This window comes from Motacilla alba, chromosome 3 (genome assembly GCF_015832195.1).
Source record: "Motacilla alba alba isolate MOTALB_02 chromosome 3, Motacilla_alba_V1.0_pri, whole genome shotgun sequence".
In the NCBI taxonomy this organism is placed as follows: domain Eukaryota; kingdom Metazoa; phylum Chordata; class Aves; order Passeriformes; family Motacillidae; genus Motacilla; species Motacilla alba.
The window spans coordinates 41,389,564-41,407,924 of NC_052018.1; the positions used below are offsets into that span (position 1 = coordinate 41,389,564).

The following is an 18,361-nucleotide window of genomic DNA, read 5'->3' on the forward strand; positions in this document are numbered from 1 at the left end:
TCCTGCAATAAACAACAGAGTATTGTTCCTCCTAAAATCCCTTACTATTTCCCCAGGAATTTGATTGCCTTTTCCTTCAGACTTTTCCTGCCTCTTTGAGACACCAGAAAGGGCACCCTGCTCTGACTCTTCTCTTTGGCCTTGGGTGAGATGGCTGAGCGACTGCTTTCTGCTGGTTACCTGTTTAAAGCTGTGAAAAAGACACAGGTCCCAAACTAGAAAATCCTTTGGGTACACATCAAGTTGGGTATTTGTGCCCTGCCCCCCAAACAAGCATGCAGAAGTCAGCACAGTTACCATGTTTTTCATCAGATGAAGGTCCCTCCCTCAACCTGCTTCTATTTTCTTGCTGTTACTAAAAAAGTTATGGAATTACATCAAAGACTAAATGAAAGTAAAAATGCCTTTTTTCTTCTGTATTAACCATTTAATGTTACCCATTTCTGTGTCTATACTATTTTCAAGGAAGTCAGGCAATCAGAATTCTCCTGTTAAGCTTTCATTCCTCAACCATTGTTTGTGCTGTAGTTCCAGTGTGCCCTAGTGTGACAATCCACTAGGCAATAATTATTGTATTATATTTTATATTATTTTGGAAATGTAGCAAGCAGGCTTGCTGTGTTGTTCTCTCCATGAGCTCCAGGAGTGAAATGGAGAGAATTAATACGAAGAGAAACTACTTTTAAATCTCAGAGCAGTACTTCATTTTGAGTTTTCTTCATTGCTGGGATTCATTCCAAGTTTAATGAAACAGAATTTCTCGGTCATATTTCCACATTACATTTCCATCTTTCATTAAAGTAGAGCCAGAAAAGCACTTAAGCACATGCTTAAAACTTCAAAATGCATTCTCAACATATTGCCTAATTCCTGTGATATTTTTGTTCACTGGGGGTCTTCACAAGTTCAGACTAATACTAGAAATTGGCTTTGATTTAGATAAAAGCATTCTTGTCCTAAATGAGGTCAAATACAGCAAGGCCAAAACCTGAAATCTTCACATGTGCTGTGGGAGACAGATACTATCATTCTTCCCTATGCAGCTAAACTTTGGCCAGTTACACATATGAAGAGAAATATCTAACTCCTCTAACTTCCTTGCCACAGACAGCTGGCCCATTTGCTGGCCATGGGCTAGGCTGGCTCAGATTCTAACACCAAGGGCAATGACTACTTCCAGCAGAGTGGCTTGCCAAGTACAGTGCTATCCAAAATGAGCTTTAAAAACAGTAGAAGTGGCAGGTCCCAGTTTTTTTTTTAAGACAGCCCTGAGCTTTTGTTGTTATAACTGGTTTCCCTCTGTCAAAGAAAGGGCATTTTGTACTCGAGGATGTTCTTTCAGTTACTTCCTTAGGGACCCTATGTCCTCACATAAATTTCAGGATTTCCTAAGTGGTTCATGAACAGGCCAAATTTTAATCCAGTTTCAAAACAGTCTTTTCTTCAGTAGTCTTTTTGAGGAAGGTTCAGCTCCCAGCGAGCAGGAGTACATTATTTCAATACAGTGGAACTCAGAGCTTTAAAGGGGTTTAGGCTGCTCTTTATATCTTCCAGAAAACCTTGCTCTGAGCTGAATCACATACTCCCAGCGTCTGCTCCTTATTCTCACCTATTCTCCCCCTTTCACCTGAGGAGTTAGGTAATGTCTGGCCCAAGCACAATAAGACCCCCACCCCTTTTAAAGACCATCTTATTCTGGAACAACGTTGTTTATGTATTCCATATGGCCTATCATTAGTGTTATCCTTGATTCTCTGTCTCCCACTTTCTTCTTGTGCAACAAAAGAGATGAAGTAGCACATTGTAAAAGAATGTGTTTGCAAGATAGAATAGACATCTGCCTCTCTCTTTCAGAGGCTGCTGCAAGAACACAGTTGCTACCTGTTTTGCCAATTTGACCCCAACGTGTCTAGGGCCTCTCAGAGCAATTGTGCGTGAACACATCAATCTGTTCATGAGCAATAGCTCTGTGCCTGAGGTGGCCATTGATTTTTTTTTTCACTGTTACTGGCACACTTGTCAAAACCTGCACAAGTTATTGTTGGTATTGTTAAAAAAGATGTTAAGGAATTTTTGAGGAAGATGTGACCCGCTCTTCCTGGAATATTTTATGAATTTTTGTCTTGCTTTTTTCAAAGCTCTGTATGCTCAGGCAAAGACAAGAGGATGCCTCTACTTGAAATTGAAGACAATTTGAACATTTGAACATTTCCAAGAAAAAAACCAATCCACTCCAACTAGACCACAATAAATTGCCTTAGATCTGTCTGTGACAGCTTAAAAATTAGTAAGGATAATTTCAATTAAAACCCCCCCGCTGTTTGTTTATAACAGCATCTAAGAATCTGTGAACACGGTGTATATTGTTGTAAGACAGGCTCATTTTGCTTTCTCTTTCTCTTTTACGCCATTGTGATTCAAGAATACCTTCCTTATTTGCCTCTGTTAGTCTGCTGTACAACTGTACAAAGGTGGACAGCTTCTGACTGCAGTGACAGCAACCTCCCATCTTGTGCTGCAGTGGCTGGGGTGGGAATCAGGCACAAAGACTTCAAAACTGGTCTTTAACAACATACTTGGTGCCCTGTCAAGGTTAACAATGTCTGGAAAACAGTTTGTGTGTCTCATTTCACTGTCTTCTAGCCGTAGGACCATTGGGGAAAAAAAATATTGACAGTATGTCTTCTCTTATCATTGCATAAAAAAGGATGTAGAAACATAAACAGCCCCGAAACATCTGTCTTTCCAGATTGTTTGAGAATAACCGGATCTTAATGAAGATGTAAATGATATCAGAATTTGAAGCGTAGACTCTGATGGAAAGAGAAATCATTATTTCTCTTCTGTTTCCTTAGTGATCAGACTCACAGGCACTTCTCCTTGTGTTTCACCCCAGACAAAAGAAAAAGACATTTTTTAAAGCCTTATATCTATTCTTTTCTCTTCACTGAAGATCTGGTGTGTCACTGATTACCCAAGAAAACCACTGTTGGATTTGCTGAATATTTTTGGAATGAGGTTTGTAGAGGTGGGCAGATTTGTTATAGTGCTAAAATTATTTTTTTCTTGCAAAAGATAGTAAATCAACCAACACAGATAAACAAAAGTGTATTAGTTGCTAATAAGTGGTCTCAGTCTTTAAGTTAGAGGAAGCTTAGGTAACTGTGTTCCTGCCAATTTCATTTTGTGTCTGTGTTCCTTCTACACACATCCAACAATTTCCAGACAGAAATTTATTCTGTAGATCTATGTGCCTCTTTGTTATCCTTGTAAGAACCTGAATGACTCTTGCCTTGGTCATTTTTATTTTGTCTGCCTTCCAAAATCGCTTTTATTTGGATTTTTCTACAAGGTCAGAAAAAAAATAAATTAAAATCTATGGGAAAATCAAGATGTTTGCTCAGATTGTCACAGGTTTTGGGAGTAAAACTGACCAAGACAGTGACTAGATCCTTCACAGCTGCAGCAGTTCAGCAGTAGGTAACCACTTTCCAGGGAGTGGAGGTGTACAAGTGGCAAATATGGAATATGGTACAGTGGGAGAGACACTAAAGATCCAAACCTAGATACATTCATATAAACATTGAAAAACCTCAGGTCACCTCAGGTGCTTGTTATTTTAATATTATTGGCTCTGACTGACAGCAAAAGTGAACTGGAAGAGTGTTTTTGAAAAACCTGTATGTATAATACACTTACACCAAGACGTAGTTGGGCCTCTACATTTGTCTATTTCACACTATTTAATTTAAATTACATACTGCCAAAGTCTTCTTTTCTCCAGCATACTCACTGCTGTGTAATTTATAGTGTCATGTATCTCCATTCTGTTACACATAAATTACATGTTTGTGGCAAATAAAAAGATAAGTGCAATCCATATTGCAAATGCATTGTGCCACTAAATTTGCTTGCTTTCTCCTTGTTCTCCTTCACCTCATGGAATTTATGTGCTTGTTGTAGCAATGTCTGATATCACAATGCATTTCCTTTTATCAGTTATATTTGGATTTTAAAACTAGCTGTTTACTGTTTATGACAATGAACAATTAGTTATAATACATTGTAATACATTGTCACAGCAGTCTTCACTATCTTCCCAAATAATTTCCAAGATATGGTAACAAAAATCCACTGAACTGAAATATTGCAGTAAAAGTAAGGACACTTCTTGAAAATACACATTTTTTCTCTAATTTTATTAATATTCAAGGAAGCAGTCCTAAATCGGGTTATTATTTTTAAAAAATTAAATCACTTTACAGATTCTAATCCTCTTGTAATAGGACATTTTTTAATCTTAGTTTATCTCCTGATGCAGTAGACCATCTAGCCTTTTCAAGGCACATAAAGTGATCTACTAGCTAGAGTTGAGTGGATAGTAATGAGGTAACTTTAGATACAATAAAATAAGCAGTTCTGTGAGAAGATAACCCCCTGAATTTCACTCTCTAAGGTCTGGAGTCTTGCTCTTCTGATGTTGTGAAAAAGAAAAGCTTGTGTCTCAGTTTATTTGAGCTGTGGCACAGATGGTCTTTTGCTTCTCTGCAGCATCCCAATTTTACAAAATTTTTGAGAATTTAGATTCACAAGTAGTTGCATGAGCTTCATTCTCTTAGGAAATTATGACAACTAAGAAGTGAGGTTTTGAGATTTTTTGCTGGAACCAGTCTGTACAGCCTCACTTACCTCAGTGAACTGAAATGACTTGCTGAGAAGTTGAGTGCTAAAAATAGATAGTAATTAAAATGGAAATATTGGGCTAGGCAAACTGCACCTGAATGCTCTCTCTCCTCTGTACCTCCTTGAAATAAAAATACAGTGTAATTGAATTTGAATTAATAATTCACATGTTCATAAAGTAGCATGTTTTTAAGTGAGCATTAAAAACAACACTTTAAAACACCATTGTACACGTACCCTGTAATCAAAATATAGCTAATTCCTTTAAGGCATAAACAAAAAGTTCAGTTCTCACTCTTGACTTTTTGATTGTATTTCTGTAACAGTGCCGTTCTGGTGCAGGAAAAACAATGCCATGAGAAAAATGGAAATGCAATTTCTCTGTCTATTTCCATCACCTTCTGATAAACTAGCAGGATATGCTCACAGTAATTTGCAGTGTTATGGAGTATCTGTATTTTGCCCATCCCTGTGAGGCTGTTACCTAATCAAGTCTTACATAACCAGTAAATAAACTAAAACCAAAATATGATCTATTGATATTGTTTGAAAATTATAATATTGAATAAGGTCTGTTTAAAAATGTTTCCTGTGATAAATCACAGTTTGTTAAAAATTCAGATGAATGAATGTTTTTAAAAAACGGAAGCAGAAAAGAGAGAACTTTAGTCATTTTTGTCTCCATAAATAATAACTTCTTCAATTAATCTGACTCAGTACATTAATCAAACATTATTGATTAGCATACAGAAAATGTGACATGCTGATGTGGCTGGTGAGGGAGTTGTTTAAGTATGGAAGTCTTTAAAAAATTCCCTCCCCCAGCAGTGTGATCTCAGGTGGGATGTTAAATGTATGCTCAGCCACTGGTTGCAAGAAGCCACTAAAGCAAACACTGAAGCACCTTGGTGAAGGCAGCTGCAGCCTCAATATTATCAACTGACAGTTCTGCTCAGTGACCCTCTCAGATCTCAGAAAAGGTCTTTTCGGATTCTGGGTCTTGCTGTATTGATTTCAATCAGCAGCTTTTCCTAAGAGCCCCACTTCAAAATAGCCCTGCCAGAATTTCTACTCTCTAACCCAAGTTTTATCTCAGGGTTTTTGTTCACATTTGACATCGTTCAGACAAATTACAGGAGAGGATTTTTTTGTGTGTACTTGTTTCCCTACCCACATTTCTTTTTAATTATGTTTGTTCCCAACACAAGTAAATCTTTCTGTTTACTTATGCTTTCAGTCGCTCTATTGAGGGAGGTACACTGAGCTGCCTCAAGTGTTGTTTTCAAAATGTTTTTACATTTTTGGCCATGCTTCAGTGGGACCAAAGTATTTCTGTCAACAACTTCATTAATGCCAGGATTTTACCGCTGGCTCTTGAATACTGGAGGCAGCCCACTGGAGGCTCTCTCACCACTCAAACCCCCAAGCTTTCCTCTCATCCCTAACAGAGCAGCAGAGGCTTTGGTAGCCCACACACTACAGTGGCTGGGGAGGGACCAGGCAGCTGCTGCTCTGCACCAGGGCTCAGAAGTCAGAGCAGAAGGGCAGAAAGTCGGCCCCATGGTGCTTCTGCCCCGTGGGAGGCTGCACCGCATCGCCAGTGGTGCGGAGCAAAGCACGCGGGGGGAGGCAAAGTCACTTAAGCCATGTTTGCACCTCCTAACTTCTATAGCTCTTGGCATAAATTAGAGCAGCCGAAAGGGCTTTTTGACGATTAATGTTCAGGAAGAGGGGAATGAGTGTTTCAGACAGCAAAAAAGTTTCAAAGTTTTTCTCATTTGTTGTTGTATTTTTGTTGATTCTTTTTTTAAATTAAGAAAGCTATCAGGAAATCCTCAGCAGAAACTGAGAATGGGTTCCTGATGGCTGGCTGGATTTTGCCAAAATCCTTTTTAAGGTTTACTTAGAGTAAGCTCAAATCAGGTTGCCATATGGAATTACTCCGTGCAGCAATCTGACCTAGAGCAAAACTGAACAAAGCTGAGATTATTTACTAAACTCCTAAACCACTGGCTGTTTTGCATCTCTCCCACACTGGATCTAATTCCATAAGTAAATAAGCACATATTAAGTTAAAAACCCAAGTCAACGAATAGACCAAATAGTTGTACACAAGGTAGGCTATTTCATGACACACAAAACACAGCCATGGGTCAACATTCAAGCCTGAGACAGTCTCAAAGCTTGTTGGCACCTGCAGTTTAGCATATTTACTGCTGTAGCCAAGAAGATCACAAGAAGCCAAAGCTGTTCAGTAAAAAAAAAAAAAAAAAAAAAAAAAAAAGAATCAGCTGTTTTCTATGAGCAGCCTGTCAGATAAACAGCCTAATGGAACCATGAGCATTATCTTAAGCTCAAGAAACATTCATGCTGAAGAGGGTACTGGAGTCATTCTAATCCTTTGCAGTTGTTTTGGAGGTTAAATAGAAAGCAGCACAGAAGAAAGGTTCTGCCTTTGTGATTAGAGAAAAGTCAGAAACATAACATCAAAATGCACAGTTGTGCCCTTGATGAAAATAGACTTAACACTTAGGCTGTATTTTTCACCTCACTAGTGCTCTCCAAATTGAAAACACAAAGGGTGCCTTTCACTGGTATTCTTTAAAAAAATGACACAACTGTCCCACAGAGAAACCAGACGGAAAAAACACAGTCCTGTTTTTGTTAAAATAATTCATAACCTGATGAAATGTCCTGTGTCAGAATCAAGAAGCTTCAAATGAAAAATGCATCTAACTCCTGTCAAAATTGTACAAGCTGTTTGCAGTCTTGGCTCTCCCCATGCTGGGCTCCAAATGGATGTAATAGTAAAAGAAAAGGAGCAAAAGGCTCAGCAGACAACAATCTGAATGTCTTTTGACAGGACACATCACCAATTTAGAAAACACTGGCATTCATGCATGGAATTTTGGCTAGCTTGTACACACCAGTGTGGTGTCACTAGCTCTGGCAGAGCAGAAGGGCATTCCCAGCAAAGTTGCCTTATCTGGTGCATACAGGCAGGACTCCACTGGGCAAGCATTTACTCTGTGTAATGACAATAATCTCTTGCATCTTCACTAAGTTTTGCTAGACAATATAGGAGAAAAAGTATAGTTTCACATCTTCTGATACCTTCTTCCTTGGTTTTCTTACCACTTGTGAAGATAATAGCACAGAAGAAGGGTGGCAGCCTAATGTGCTTTACCTCGTAAAATAGACAATGCTAATGTAAAAAAGTGTTTTTAAATGCTGGTGTGGTGCTCACTGCTATTTCAGCTCTCTTGCACTTGAAAACTCTACAAGCTAGAGTTTTGCCATGTGATGAACGGGTAGGCAGGCAATCATGGTAGGTATCAGAAATCAGTGTAGCATCAAAGCTGTTCTAGCAGATCCCAAGTATACAGACAGTTCAGAACTGTCTCAAGCTTCAAGGGAGATAGAAGGAGCTGTAGAAAGATTACAGCTTGCCCTTTGAAAGTGAATGAGATTGTCTGTGGAAATGTATCTTGAGGATAAATTGAAAGCATCCAGTTTGAAAAAGTACCTTAAACTCTTATCACCATATTCTCACATCTCCTTGTCAGAAAAAGTAAAAAAAGATCCAAAATTGTAATACATTTGATAATGTACAAGTTTATCTACTTGCAACAGAGCATTGATATAGCTTTGAAATACGTCATATTAACAATTCCTAGGAATATGATATGACTGGATGTGAAAATTGGCTCCCATGTGAAATTTACCACCTGATCCACTGGGTACAAAATCATGAGGCTTAAAGTCAGTTGAAAGCTTGAAATATGGTGATACTTTCTGGGTTCTATTTTCCAGGTGTCAGTTTCTGCTCTGCATTTTATATTAATACTTTTATTATAGAATACTTTTATTTATAGATTAAAAAATAGTATAGATCAAAAAGAAAAAATACAGATAACATGACAAAATGACAAAACTGATGACAGCTCATGATAATAATGCATAAATGAAAAATAGTGATGAGATGAACAGCAATAATGAACATTTAATTATTTGCATGTAATTTAATACACGTTTAGAAAATGACCCAATTTTTAAGTTTCCCTCCCAGATGCATCTGGTTGTAGCTTTTGTTGTTATTTTCAAATACAGGTGTATGCCCTCTGGTCTCAGTTTTCATCTTTACCTTCTGTTTGCAAGCCAGAAGTGACGACATTTTGCAATGCAGCTAAAGTAGCTGGCATATTTGGTATGCTGAAGGCATCTATCATCTTTTGTCTGTAGATTTTCAGAAAAGTTCATCACCTCCATTCCCTCAACCAGTAGCTTTCTTGTAGCAGAACTAATGCCTGAGAGAAAAGGATTGCAGGGTCCTCAGAATGACATGGACAGTAGCTGCATAAAGGAGGGAAAGGGAAAAGAGAAAACATGTAATGGAAACTGTTGCCAGATAGCCATTTTCCTCATCAAAAGGAACACCTAATTTGCAGGATCAAGAGAAGAAGCTAGAGCTGAGCAAGCTAGATCACAGACCAGGGCTTGGGGCAGAAGGGAGGAAAGGGAAATAGAGCAGATAATTCCTCTGAAAGACAAAATCAAGATGACAGACTGTGGGAGAAAGGCAATGGCAGACTGTGGCAGACTGTGGCAGAGAGAGATGTCTGCAAGGAAGAGAAATCTTAGTAATGGTGAGGCCGAGCTCTTTCCGTGTATACCCAGCCTTGCACCTGGCCTGGGGACCACAGTCCAGAATGCTTCTTGCATGCATTAGCCATGTAGTCCATCAGGCTTTGTGGTGTGGTGGATAGCCCCTTTTACTCACACAGGCACACAGCAGGCTATTTGTGACCTTCTGACAGTCAGAGGAGCTGTATCAAATGAAATTGCTGATGCTGAAGCCTCTGATGGCCACCATATGTGGATAGAGGAAGTTCCTGATGGTATTGCACACTTTTATTACAAAGGCCATGACAGCAGATTTCCTCAGTGCAGAACAATTTGCCAATGAGCATGGAAATCAAGAGTGAATAGACACCAGTGGACAATAGCTGCCTTCAGGCACCAGAAAAGAGACTGAGGAGCTGGCATGGAGTGGCAGGACTTGAAGAACGCATAGATGAGGATGACACTGAGATTTGTTGCAGTGCTTAACATGAACTAGGACTACTCTTGTCCTAGGGGGAACAATGTGGTCTCATGACTGCCTGTGGATCTTAGTGTGGGCTTCAGAGAGAGGTAGGCCAAAAAAGGGCATTTCTGAAACCCCTCACCTATGAAAAGAGAGAGGGACAGAGAGACAGAGAGAGAGAGAGGAAAGAAAAAGAAAGGGAAGGGAAGGGAAGGGAAGGGAAGGGAAGGGAAGGGAAGGGAAGGGAAGGGAAGGGAAGGGAAGGGAAGGGAAGGGAAGGGAAGGGAAGGGAAGGGAAGGGAAGGGAAGGGAAGGGAAGGGAAGGGAAGGGAAGGGAAGGGAAGGAAAGGAAAGGAAAGGAAAGGAAAGGAAAGGAAAGGAAAGGAAAGGAAAGGAAAGGGAAGGAAAGGAAAGGAAAGGAAAGGAAAGGAAAGGAAAGGAAAGGAAAGGAAAGGAAAGGAAAGGAAAGGAAAGGAAAGGAAGAGAAAGACACTCGGCATGTGTTGCACTGCTAAACAGAATAGTTTGGTGAAAATATAATGCCATTTCCTACCTGCATGAGAACCAGGACCAAAATTCAGGCCAAGGAGAGGTGAACTGCCTAAATTAACCCATAGGAAATGCCGACATCATGAATGCAGTTTAAACTTCTAACTCAATTCTGCAGGGTATTCCCCAGTCCTCAGGAGTGCCTCTAAGAATCAAGCACCTACATCCATGCAGCAGGAAAGGGCTAATGACAAAACTGTATCTCCCTTTTATGCATTTAATTTACCTGAGACTCAAAACTGACTCTTCTGTGCATCACACCCCTGATGCTCATGTATTTGTTTTGTCTTGTGAGTGGGAAATGTGTGGACAACCCCTTTCTCTCTAGAGAAAGCTGCTCTCTCACCTGACCACCGCACCAGTTTCACTCTCTGAGACCATCTGTCTTGCATTTGTTCCCAGCAGGGAAGAGACTCAGTGACAGTGTCGGAGAGGACAGGGTTAGATGGCTCAGAAACTGGCCTAGAAAGTAAGAGCTGTGACTTAGAACTCGAGCCCAGAAGGACCTAAACCCCAGACCAGGCAAGGGTTACAGCAGCTGAGATGCTGCCCATTGGCTCCTGTTACTCTGGGTCTGTTGAGATATCCAAGCACAAACCTTCAGGTCATAGCCAGCTCTCAGGTCTGAGGGCAATTTAACAGAACTTCTCACCTATTTCTTTGTCAGAGCACTGCTCTCTGAATACACTGTTTTAAGCACCTAATGGGCATCATGCTCCAAGTCAGCAAGCTGATTTAGCTGAGGCAAAGGGGTACCTCAGGATGGCTTCAAAATGTAAGGCAGATAATTCACAAATAGATAATTAATCTTAATTAAGTTCTTCCTTAAAGAATAGTATTTGAGCAGATTGAGGCATTTTGAATGAGGTAGCAGTATCTTATCAGTGTCTCTTCATAGCTGATAAATTCCTTTCAAGATTCAGAGAGCATTTAGGATTCACAGGAACCAAAATAAATTACTTTACCCTGTCCCCTCCCAATGCTAGGAAATATTCTTATTAATTAAAATAGATTCCTGAAAATGTATACTGTATAGGACAATCCTTAGTTTAAAAATCTAGAAAAACAGACAAAAACTGCATATTGGTAGCTATATTTTAAACAAACAAAAAATCTTCACATAATAAATACATCTTATGCACATTAACTTCAAATTTACTTCAGAAAGCTATTTACAATATAAATAATTATAAATGGGAACACTTTGCAAGATATTGTTGACATAACTAAATTATATTTTCTACATTACATTCCAAAGGGAAACTACAGATGTTATGCTACAATGTCACTAGACCCTTTACATTGCAAAGCATGTTATTTGAAACACTGGCAATCTGTGTCTTTTTGTCCTTAAATGTAACCATTGGTTTAAAGCAAACATGAAATTCTTCATCATGTCTTAAGTGCTTTCTTTTTGTTGGATTAGTATATTTTATGCATTGAAATATTTACCTTGGGAAAAAGTTGCAGTGCCCTAAGCATACTTTTTCTCATAGATTTTATTTACTTAGAATGTAAAGGTGCCAACATTTTGTATTGTGTGAAAAAGATTGTTTCTTGCACTTTGAAACTTCCCAATGTATCAGTAGCTGTAAAGGAAAATAATAAATGCAGTTCAAATTGCAATAAATAAAAATGTTTAAAATTACATTTGGAATCCTAGAACAATAGGAAAGATATAAAAAATTTGTGCGAGAGGGGAATTAAATAGGGAATGCAACCAGAAAAAAAAAAAATCTTTTTTCATCCTATATTTGATCTTTCCTTTGAAATACAGCTTTATAGGTGGAGTCATAAATGAACTCTTTTCAAAAAGGGATATATTCCTGAAAACTTAGAGCCAGATTTATCTATGGAACTCTTGTACACATAAGCTAAATGCCACAGTGAAGTTTAACCTCATAGCATTTTTTTCTTTAATAAATGCCCTAAGGAAATGTGAAATGGAATCACACTAGTGCTCTCACTGTTCTGAACAGAGGACTATTTCATTTTTCTGGTCCTCAAAATAACAGCTGAATCCTCAGCCATACCTCTAGAAAACTTTCAAAACACCAAACTGAAGGTTACAGAAATCTGGGGGGGAGGGAGGGGGGGTTGATTTCCTTTTTTTGTTCTTGTTGTTTTTGGGGTTGGTTTGGGTTTTGTTGGTTTTGGTTGGTTTTGGTTTGGTTTTTTTTTGGGTTTTTTTTTTTTTGTTTCTCAGTGCACACAGCTGAAATATTTAACCATCAATACTAACTGCAAATAAAATAGTTTATGCTCCACACTATGGAGCTATCTGGAGTTAAGCCAGTATACCTACAGGAAAGCATGTTCATCCACCATTGTTCCTAATAACAAAGCCTGTATTGCCTTAAGGCTCTTAGGTGCTTTAAGTAAACTTGCAACTCAAGGAAAGAGCAGGGCCTGAATCCATTTTTTGCCAGACATTAACTACAGCCACCTTAAAATAGACATAGGCAGGTCTAATCCTGGAACCGGGTGCTATAATCCCCATTACATACAGTTTTGTATGCAGAAGGTCTGAAACCAACGCGTATGCCGCAGCTTTGTTCCGTGATTGAAAGGTTATCTGACCTTTGGAACAGCCAGGCTGATTTTTGGGGGTGGCTTTGCCTTTTCCAGAAATAATATGCCACCTTTTATTTTTTCCAACTCACTCAGCATGCTCACATAAATGAACATATGGTGGTTAACATACTTGGGGACATTAATGAATAAATGCTGCATGTGTAGAGACAAAAATGAGAGTCAGATAACAGTGATTAAAGGACTTTAAAAGAGCAGAATTTCACTGTGTAACCCACGGCAGTATTGCAGACAGATCAACAAAAGCTATTTTTAAAGCTTAAGATAATAATTTTGGGGCTGGGAGAGATGCACTCATTTTTTCCGAACATAAACAACCACTTTTATAGAAACACAGCCATTAGAGTTATTACCTTCCATAGTTCCATACTCACATCTTGAGATTTAAGGAAAAAAGAATTACAAAACAACCCTCAAACCTATTATCAGAAGTCAGCTTTCCTTCCCTTGCACATGCTAAGTAGCACCTTACTCCACATATATTCCCATTTGGATAAATGGGACAAATTGCTGAGTAAGGTTCTTCTTTCAATTTAAGAATTGCTTTGCAAATTTGTCCAGAACCACAAGCTCTATGCCCATGGGGTGAGATTCCATATAAAGACTAGAAGGTTTTTTATTTCTTTAAGTAAAAGAGATGTACCGAGATTGTAATGCACAAAAACCATAATGCACCATCCACTGACATCAACAAGAAATGGTTTGGAAGAGGTGTGGTCACTCTGTAGTTGCAGTAGTTGCAAAATATTAATTTCGTGTTAATAGCAAACCAGCATAATGTTAGAGAAATGATGCAATACAGCAATTTATATTGTTTCTATTCCAAAACACAACATACATACCTTATTTAAACTTATAACCTTTAGCTAATGTGGTACATTTGAAACTTATTTGGTTCAAATGCCTTGCCTCTTTCAATTTTGCAAGATATTTCTTCCCATCTGATTTGGAAAAAGGAGAAACATAAAAACAGAGATGATATCCTTGAAGGATACTAAATGAAAATTTGAATTACATAAATATGTAATGGAAAAAATAAGCTTTATACCATATTGAAAAGCACATGTAATATGAGCTGCAGTTGATATTATATGCTATAATTAAGATTGCAGACTTGCTTTCATGTAGCATGAAGCATGCAGAGTCTATGTTTGCAAAACTCAATGCTTTCTGTCAATTAAGAAGAAATTCCTGGCTATCTAAAGAAGCAGGATAGCAAACAAGCTGACAAAAGACATCCATCTCCAGCATACTGTATTGAAGTGCTAAGGACTGCCAGTTGCTGGAATCCCATGAGGAGAGCTTCAGCCTTTGCTTGTAGCACAACATGGCTGCATGTAGAAACACCTCTACTGATTTACTCCATTCATTGCAGTGCATTTTTTGCCTTTGTAGTGGACTAGAACTATTGAAAATAGGAATAAATAACTATAGTCTTGGGATCACTGTAAATAAGGATGGGGGAGGTTTATTGCATAGCACACAGGCCTCTTTTCCTAGGTGAAGTCCTGTAGCATCTTATGCTGTGCCTGTTGGTCTTGTAAGTCTTCTGTTTTTCAAAGGTTCCTGTCAGAATGCAAATGCAACAGTCGCCAAAGTGTGGTTTCCTGGCTACTTGTGACCATTAGACCACAGCCAGGGAACTGCAGCTGGTCTGCAGAACTCTGTTGCCTTCCAACTAAGAACTTGAAAGCAAGAGTGCTTCGTGATCCCAACAGATTTGAGTGCTGAGAAAAACCCATTCATTCAAACAGTTTAGGAGGCTCTTTTGAAATACAGAGTAATATTGACACTTAGGCGTGGTTTTTATGTACTTCTAGGGATAGTATGATACCATGTACCTCTATTCTAATTCGCTTTGCAAATTGTATTTTAATACTGTAAAATGAGACTCCAAGTACAAGTTTATTCATATTATTCATAGGAACAAGTGAAATAAATATGTATCCTGAACTAAATTTATCAAAAATACTTTCTTATTCCTATGCTTTAGGAGTATGTACAATTCTTGGGCTGAAAGAAGTCCATTTTGGTCCATTTCTTCCTCTGAGTTAACAGCTGTCAATGTTTTTCTTCCCCTCAATTATTTGCCTTGTTGTTATCTTTAAACAAACAAACAAAAAAATCTCTATCTGCTTCTCTTTTTGACCTTCATTATACATTTGGCAATGAGTCAAATAAACTTCTTGCCCAATAATTTTGTTCTCATTTTGCCTTTGTTATCATTCAGTGCCCTGTCTCTCATTTCTGCCACTAGTTCAAATAGTTTTAGACCATTATTTATCTCTCCTCTGTGCAGAGTTTGGTGCACATCACTGACATTACCCCTTACTCCTTTCCCTCACAAAGATGACAGACCCAGTTTATTTAAAGCTTTTATTAGATCTTTCAGTCTCTTTATCTTTTGCTGAGCTCTGCTCCACCTTTTTTGTTATGAGGTTTAGATAATAAAGACCAGACTGTGTTGTTCTCCCTTGTGTTCAACGTGCATTTCACCAGGAGCGATCACACTGCAGTCAACAAAGGTTGCTTATGGAGTAAGGTACTACTCAATTCAAGATTCACAATCTGCTTTGGAGTGATCAGGACTATACACAGTATTCCAAGTTCAGCGAGGTAATTTCCTCTGCTTTCAAGTACGTCTCTACTTACGTGGTTTATAATGTTATTATTTAGCTTTTGCTTCTGATTAGTTTTATTTGGAAACAGTATTTTTAACCCACCCATAGCATGCTGGTTTATATTTAGTCCCATTGATGACTCAGTCCCATATGTTGAGCTTCTGAATGTTACAAATTAAGCTAGTCTTAGAGCTAATCTCATTTTAGCAACCACCTCAGGTCCCCTTTCCTCCACATTGGCATAAGAGGGAGCAATGGTCCCTCCTGTTGCAGTCAACTTTAGGACCATATAAATGCCATACAAAAAAGGACGGGTCTAGCAATTGTGACTACGAATGCCCTATTTTACATTTTTAGCATATGTTTGCATTTATTCTTTTCCAATTAATCAGTCTCTTTGTTCATGAGGTTATTAAAAATTTTAAAAAAGTTCCTCTGCCTCTTTTGATGTCTTGTATAACTCCAGGACAGGCCTTGATAATACCAGAATTCTTAATACAATTTAATTCCTTGGAACACAGATTTCCCTCTACTTTTTTTTTATGTACATATGGCTGATTTTAATATCCGTAATATTTTCTGATATTCATTAAATTATCTGCTGCAATCAAGAAGAGAATTTATGTTTCTTTATCAAGGTCATGCCTGTTACTTCACTGTGTTTCAGACAGAGTAGTTATGATATTCTATACTCTCTTAATTTACTCCAAAACTTTATCAGAAGTTAGATAAACTGCCAAAGAGTTTTTACCTATTCTTGACTCATGTATTTTTACATTTATGCAACTGCATTTGTATTTTACAGCACTATTTCTATGATTCTATTGAGTTCCTTGTGTGTTTTAAATTAATTCTTAATTATTCAGCCACTTTTCCTTATTTTATAATTATTACTAAATGACATACTTAGCTACAGGGTTAAGTGTTTACCTTGGACCACTCCTAATTCCAGTCTATTCTCCCTGTTTCTCCAGGCAATTTTCTTCCATTTCACTCCACTAGACACCATGGGCAACCTTTCAAAAATGTGAGAACCATCTCCCATCTCTACAGCAAGACAAGCAAGCCCTTTGCGTTTCTCAAAACTACAGTGAGAACACCCCTTTCTTTTTAATACAGTAGAGGTAAACATTTGACCATACTAATCATAAGGACTCTTTTCAAATCAAGCATATGTAAATAGCTATGTTCGTGAGTACACAAGGACATAACAATTCAAGGAGTTCTCTCTTCTTTCTCCCTTTTTTGATTTTATATTGGTCAGCCACGGATGCTTTATGCCATACAGCAGCATAACATACTTGGCCTCTGGGGAGTAAATAAATCACCAGAAATACACATTTTGTTGTGTATTTTGAAGGAACACATGCCAACTTCCTGTGTAAAAAGAGTGCATAGCAGTTCTGTGGCCTGGTACCTATGCAGTTCAGAAGATCTGCCCTTGGCAGTGTTTCCAAACAACACCTCTTACACAATGTGGATAAACTGCTCTGCCACAAGTACTCTGTGCCTGAACCTCTTCTATCCTTCCCAGCATGCGTGGCACCAACTTTGCATTTAGCTCCGTTTACTCTAACCCTGCATGCCAGTGCATTTGGTTTTTTTCCTTAAGTAATGTGTTTTAACTAACTTATCCCCCCAAACCTTAGGTTCTTCTTTCTAGTGCACTGTGGTATGAGAAATGCTGGTAAGGACAAGGGCATGAAAACATAGAATATTTTCCAATTAGATCTCAAAGGTTATTTTTTAAAGCGCAAAAGTTTTTAGGAAAAAAGTGTCAGCTTCCATTGGTTATTATAACAGATGTTCCCTTGTGTCCTTGTGCTGGATCTTGCTGCATCCGTAAGTGAGAAGTCACATCAAAGTGGGATCCATTACAGCCTAGCGAATAGTTTCTAATTGTTTCAGTGTCATATAGATGCTCCAGGGCATATCCAGTTAGTGTATAAGCATGCTTATCAAAGTACTGCCTGTGGGAGCTGTAATAATTTGGAGAGGCTGCTGGGTGGTCTCCTTGGGTTTGATGAGGGGACATGTCTGAATGCAGGTAGTCTTTAGCAAGTACCAAACTAGATTTTGATATTCGATCAGAACTGGGGCTGCTTATCCTAGACAGTGTTGTGGGGCTGTTGTCGTAGTCATTTTCATGTGGGCTCATAATCTTTCCATCCCGCTGCTGGATGTGTTCACAAGGAGGAGTGTTGGCAACTGTTGGGACGCGGCAGACGTCCGCTGCCAGCTGCTGCTGAGGGTAGCTCGCAAAACAGATAGCGTGCTTCTTCCCTGTGCCATTAATGGAGACCAGTGGGTCAGGTGTGGTTTTCCGCAGCTGTAGCCTGTTTTCTTCTTCTTTAATCATTTGCTGGGTAGCTCTTATGAGAGTTTCAATTTTGCTGGGCTCATGCGGACTGTTCTGATACTGCTCAGTACGGTATCGGTCGCCTGACTCGCTGGCAGAGCCAGGATCGGGTGAGCTAACAACACTGTCCTCATCCCAGTGTCCTCTTCCTAGGAAAGAGAGACAGGAGACAAGCACTGAGGTTTAAGTGATCTTGAAAAACATGTAATCTGAACCCAATTTCACACACAGAAAATCAAGTCAGGGGTGGGTCATAGCAGTCAGCAAAAAAGACCTCTTGCTTTTCAGTGACAAACTCTAGTTTCCAGTGTCTCCACTTGAAACAAGTTACACAGCTGAAGATATACAGAGCGATCTAAGCACCTCAACACAGGTATCTGGTGCCACCTGATAGATTCTTGTATAGCCAAGTACCTGCATAAGCCCTGCAGTATGGAAGCAACTCAAAAGCAGCTCTTTTGGAGCAGCTAG

General features: G+C 38.8%; 1 protein-coding gene across 3 annotated transcripts in view; it reads right to left on the reverse strand.

Annotated features, from left to right (window-relative positions):
- Positions 1 to 12,462: 12,462 nt before the first annotated feature.
- The window catches only part of SIM1 (SIM bHLH transcription factor 1), a 49,551-nt gene continuing 43,652 nt past the window's right edge, over positions 12,463 to 18,361 (reverse strand). For all 3 annotated transcript variants that reach the window (XM_038133553.1, XM_038133554.1, XM_038133555.1), the window contains one exon: positions 12,463 to 18,039. In XM_038133553.1, coding sequence (XP_037989481.1) covers positions 17,309 to 18,039 — 731 coding nt within the window. In that variant the 3' untranslated portion in view covers positions 12,463 to 17,308. The remainder of the gene's footprint in view (positions 18,040 to 18,361) is intronic.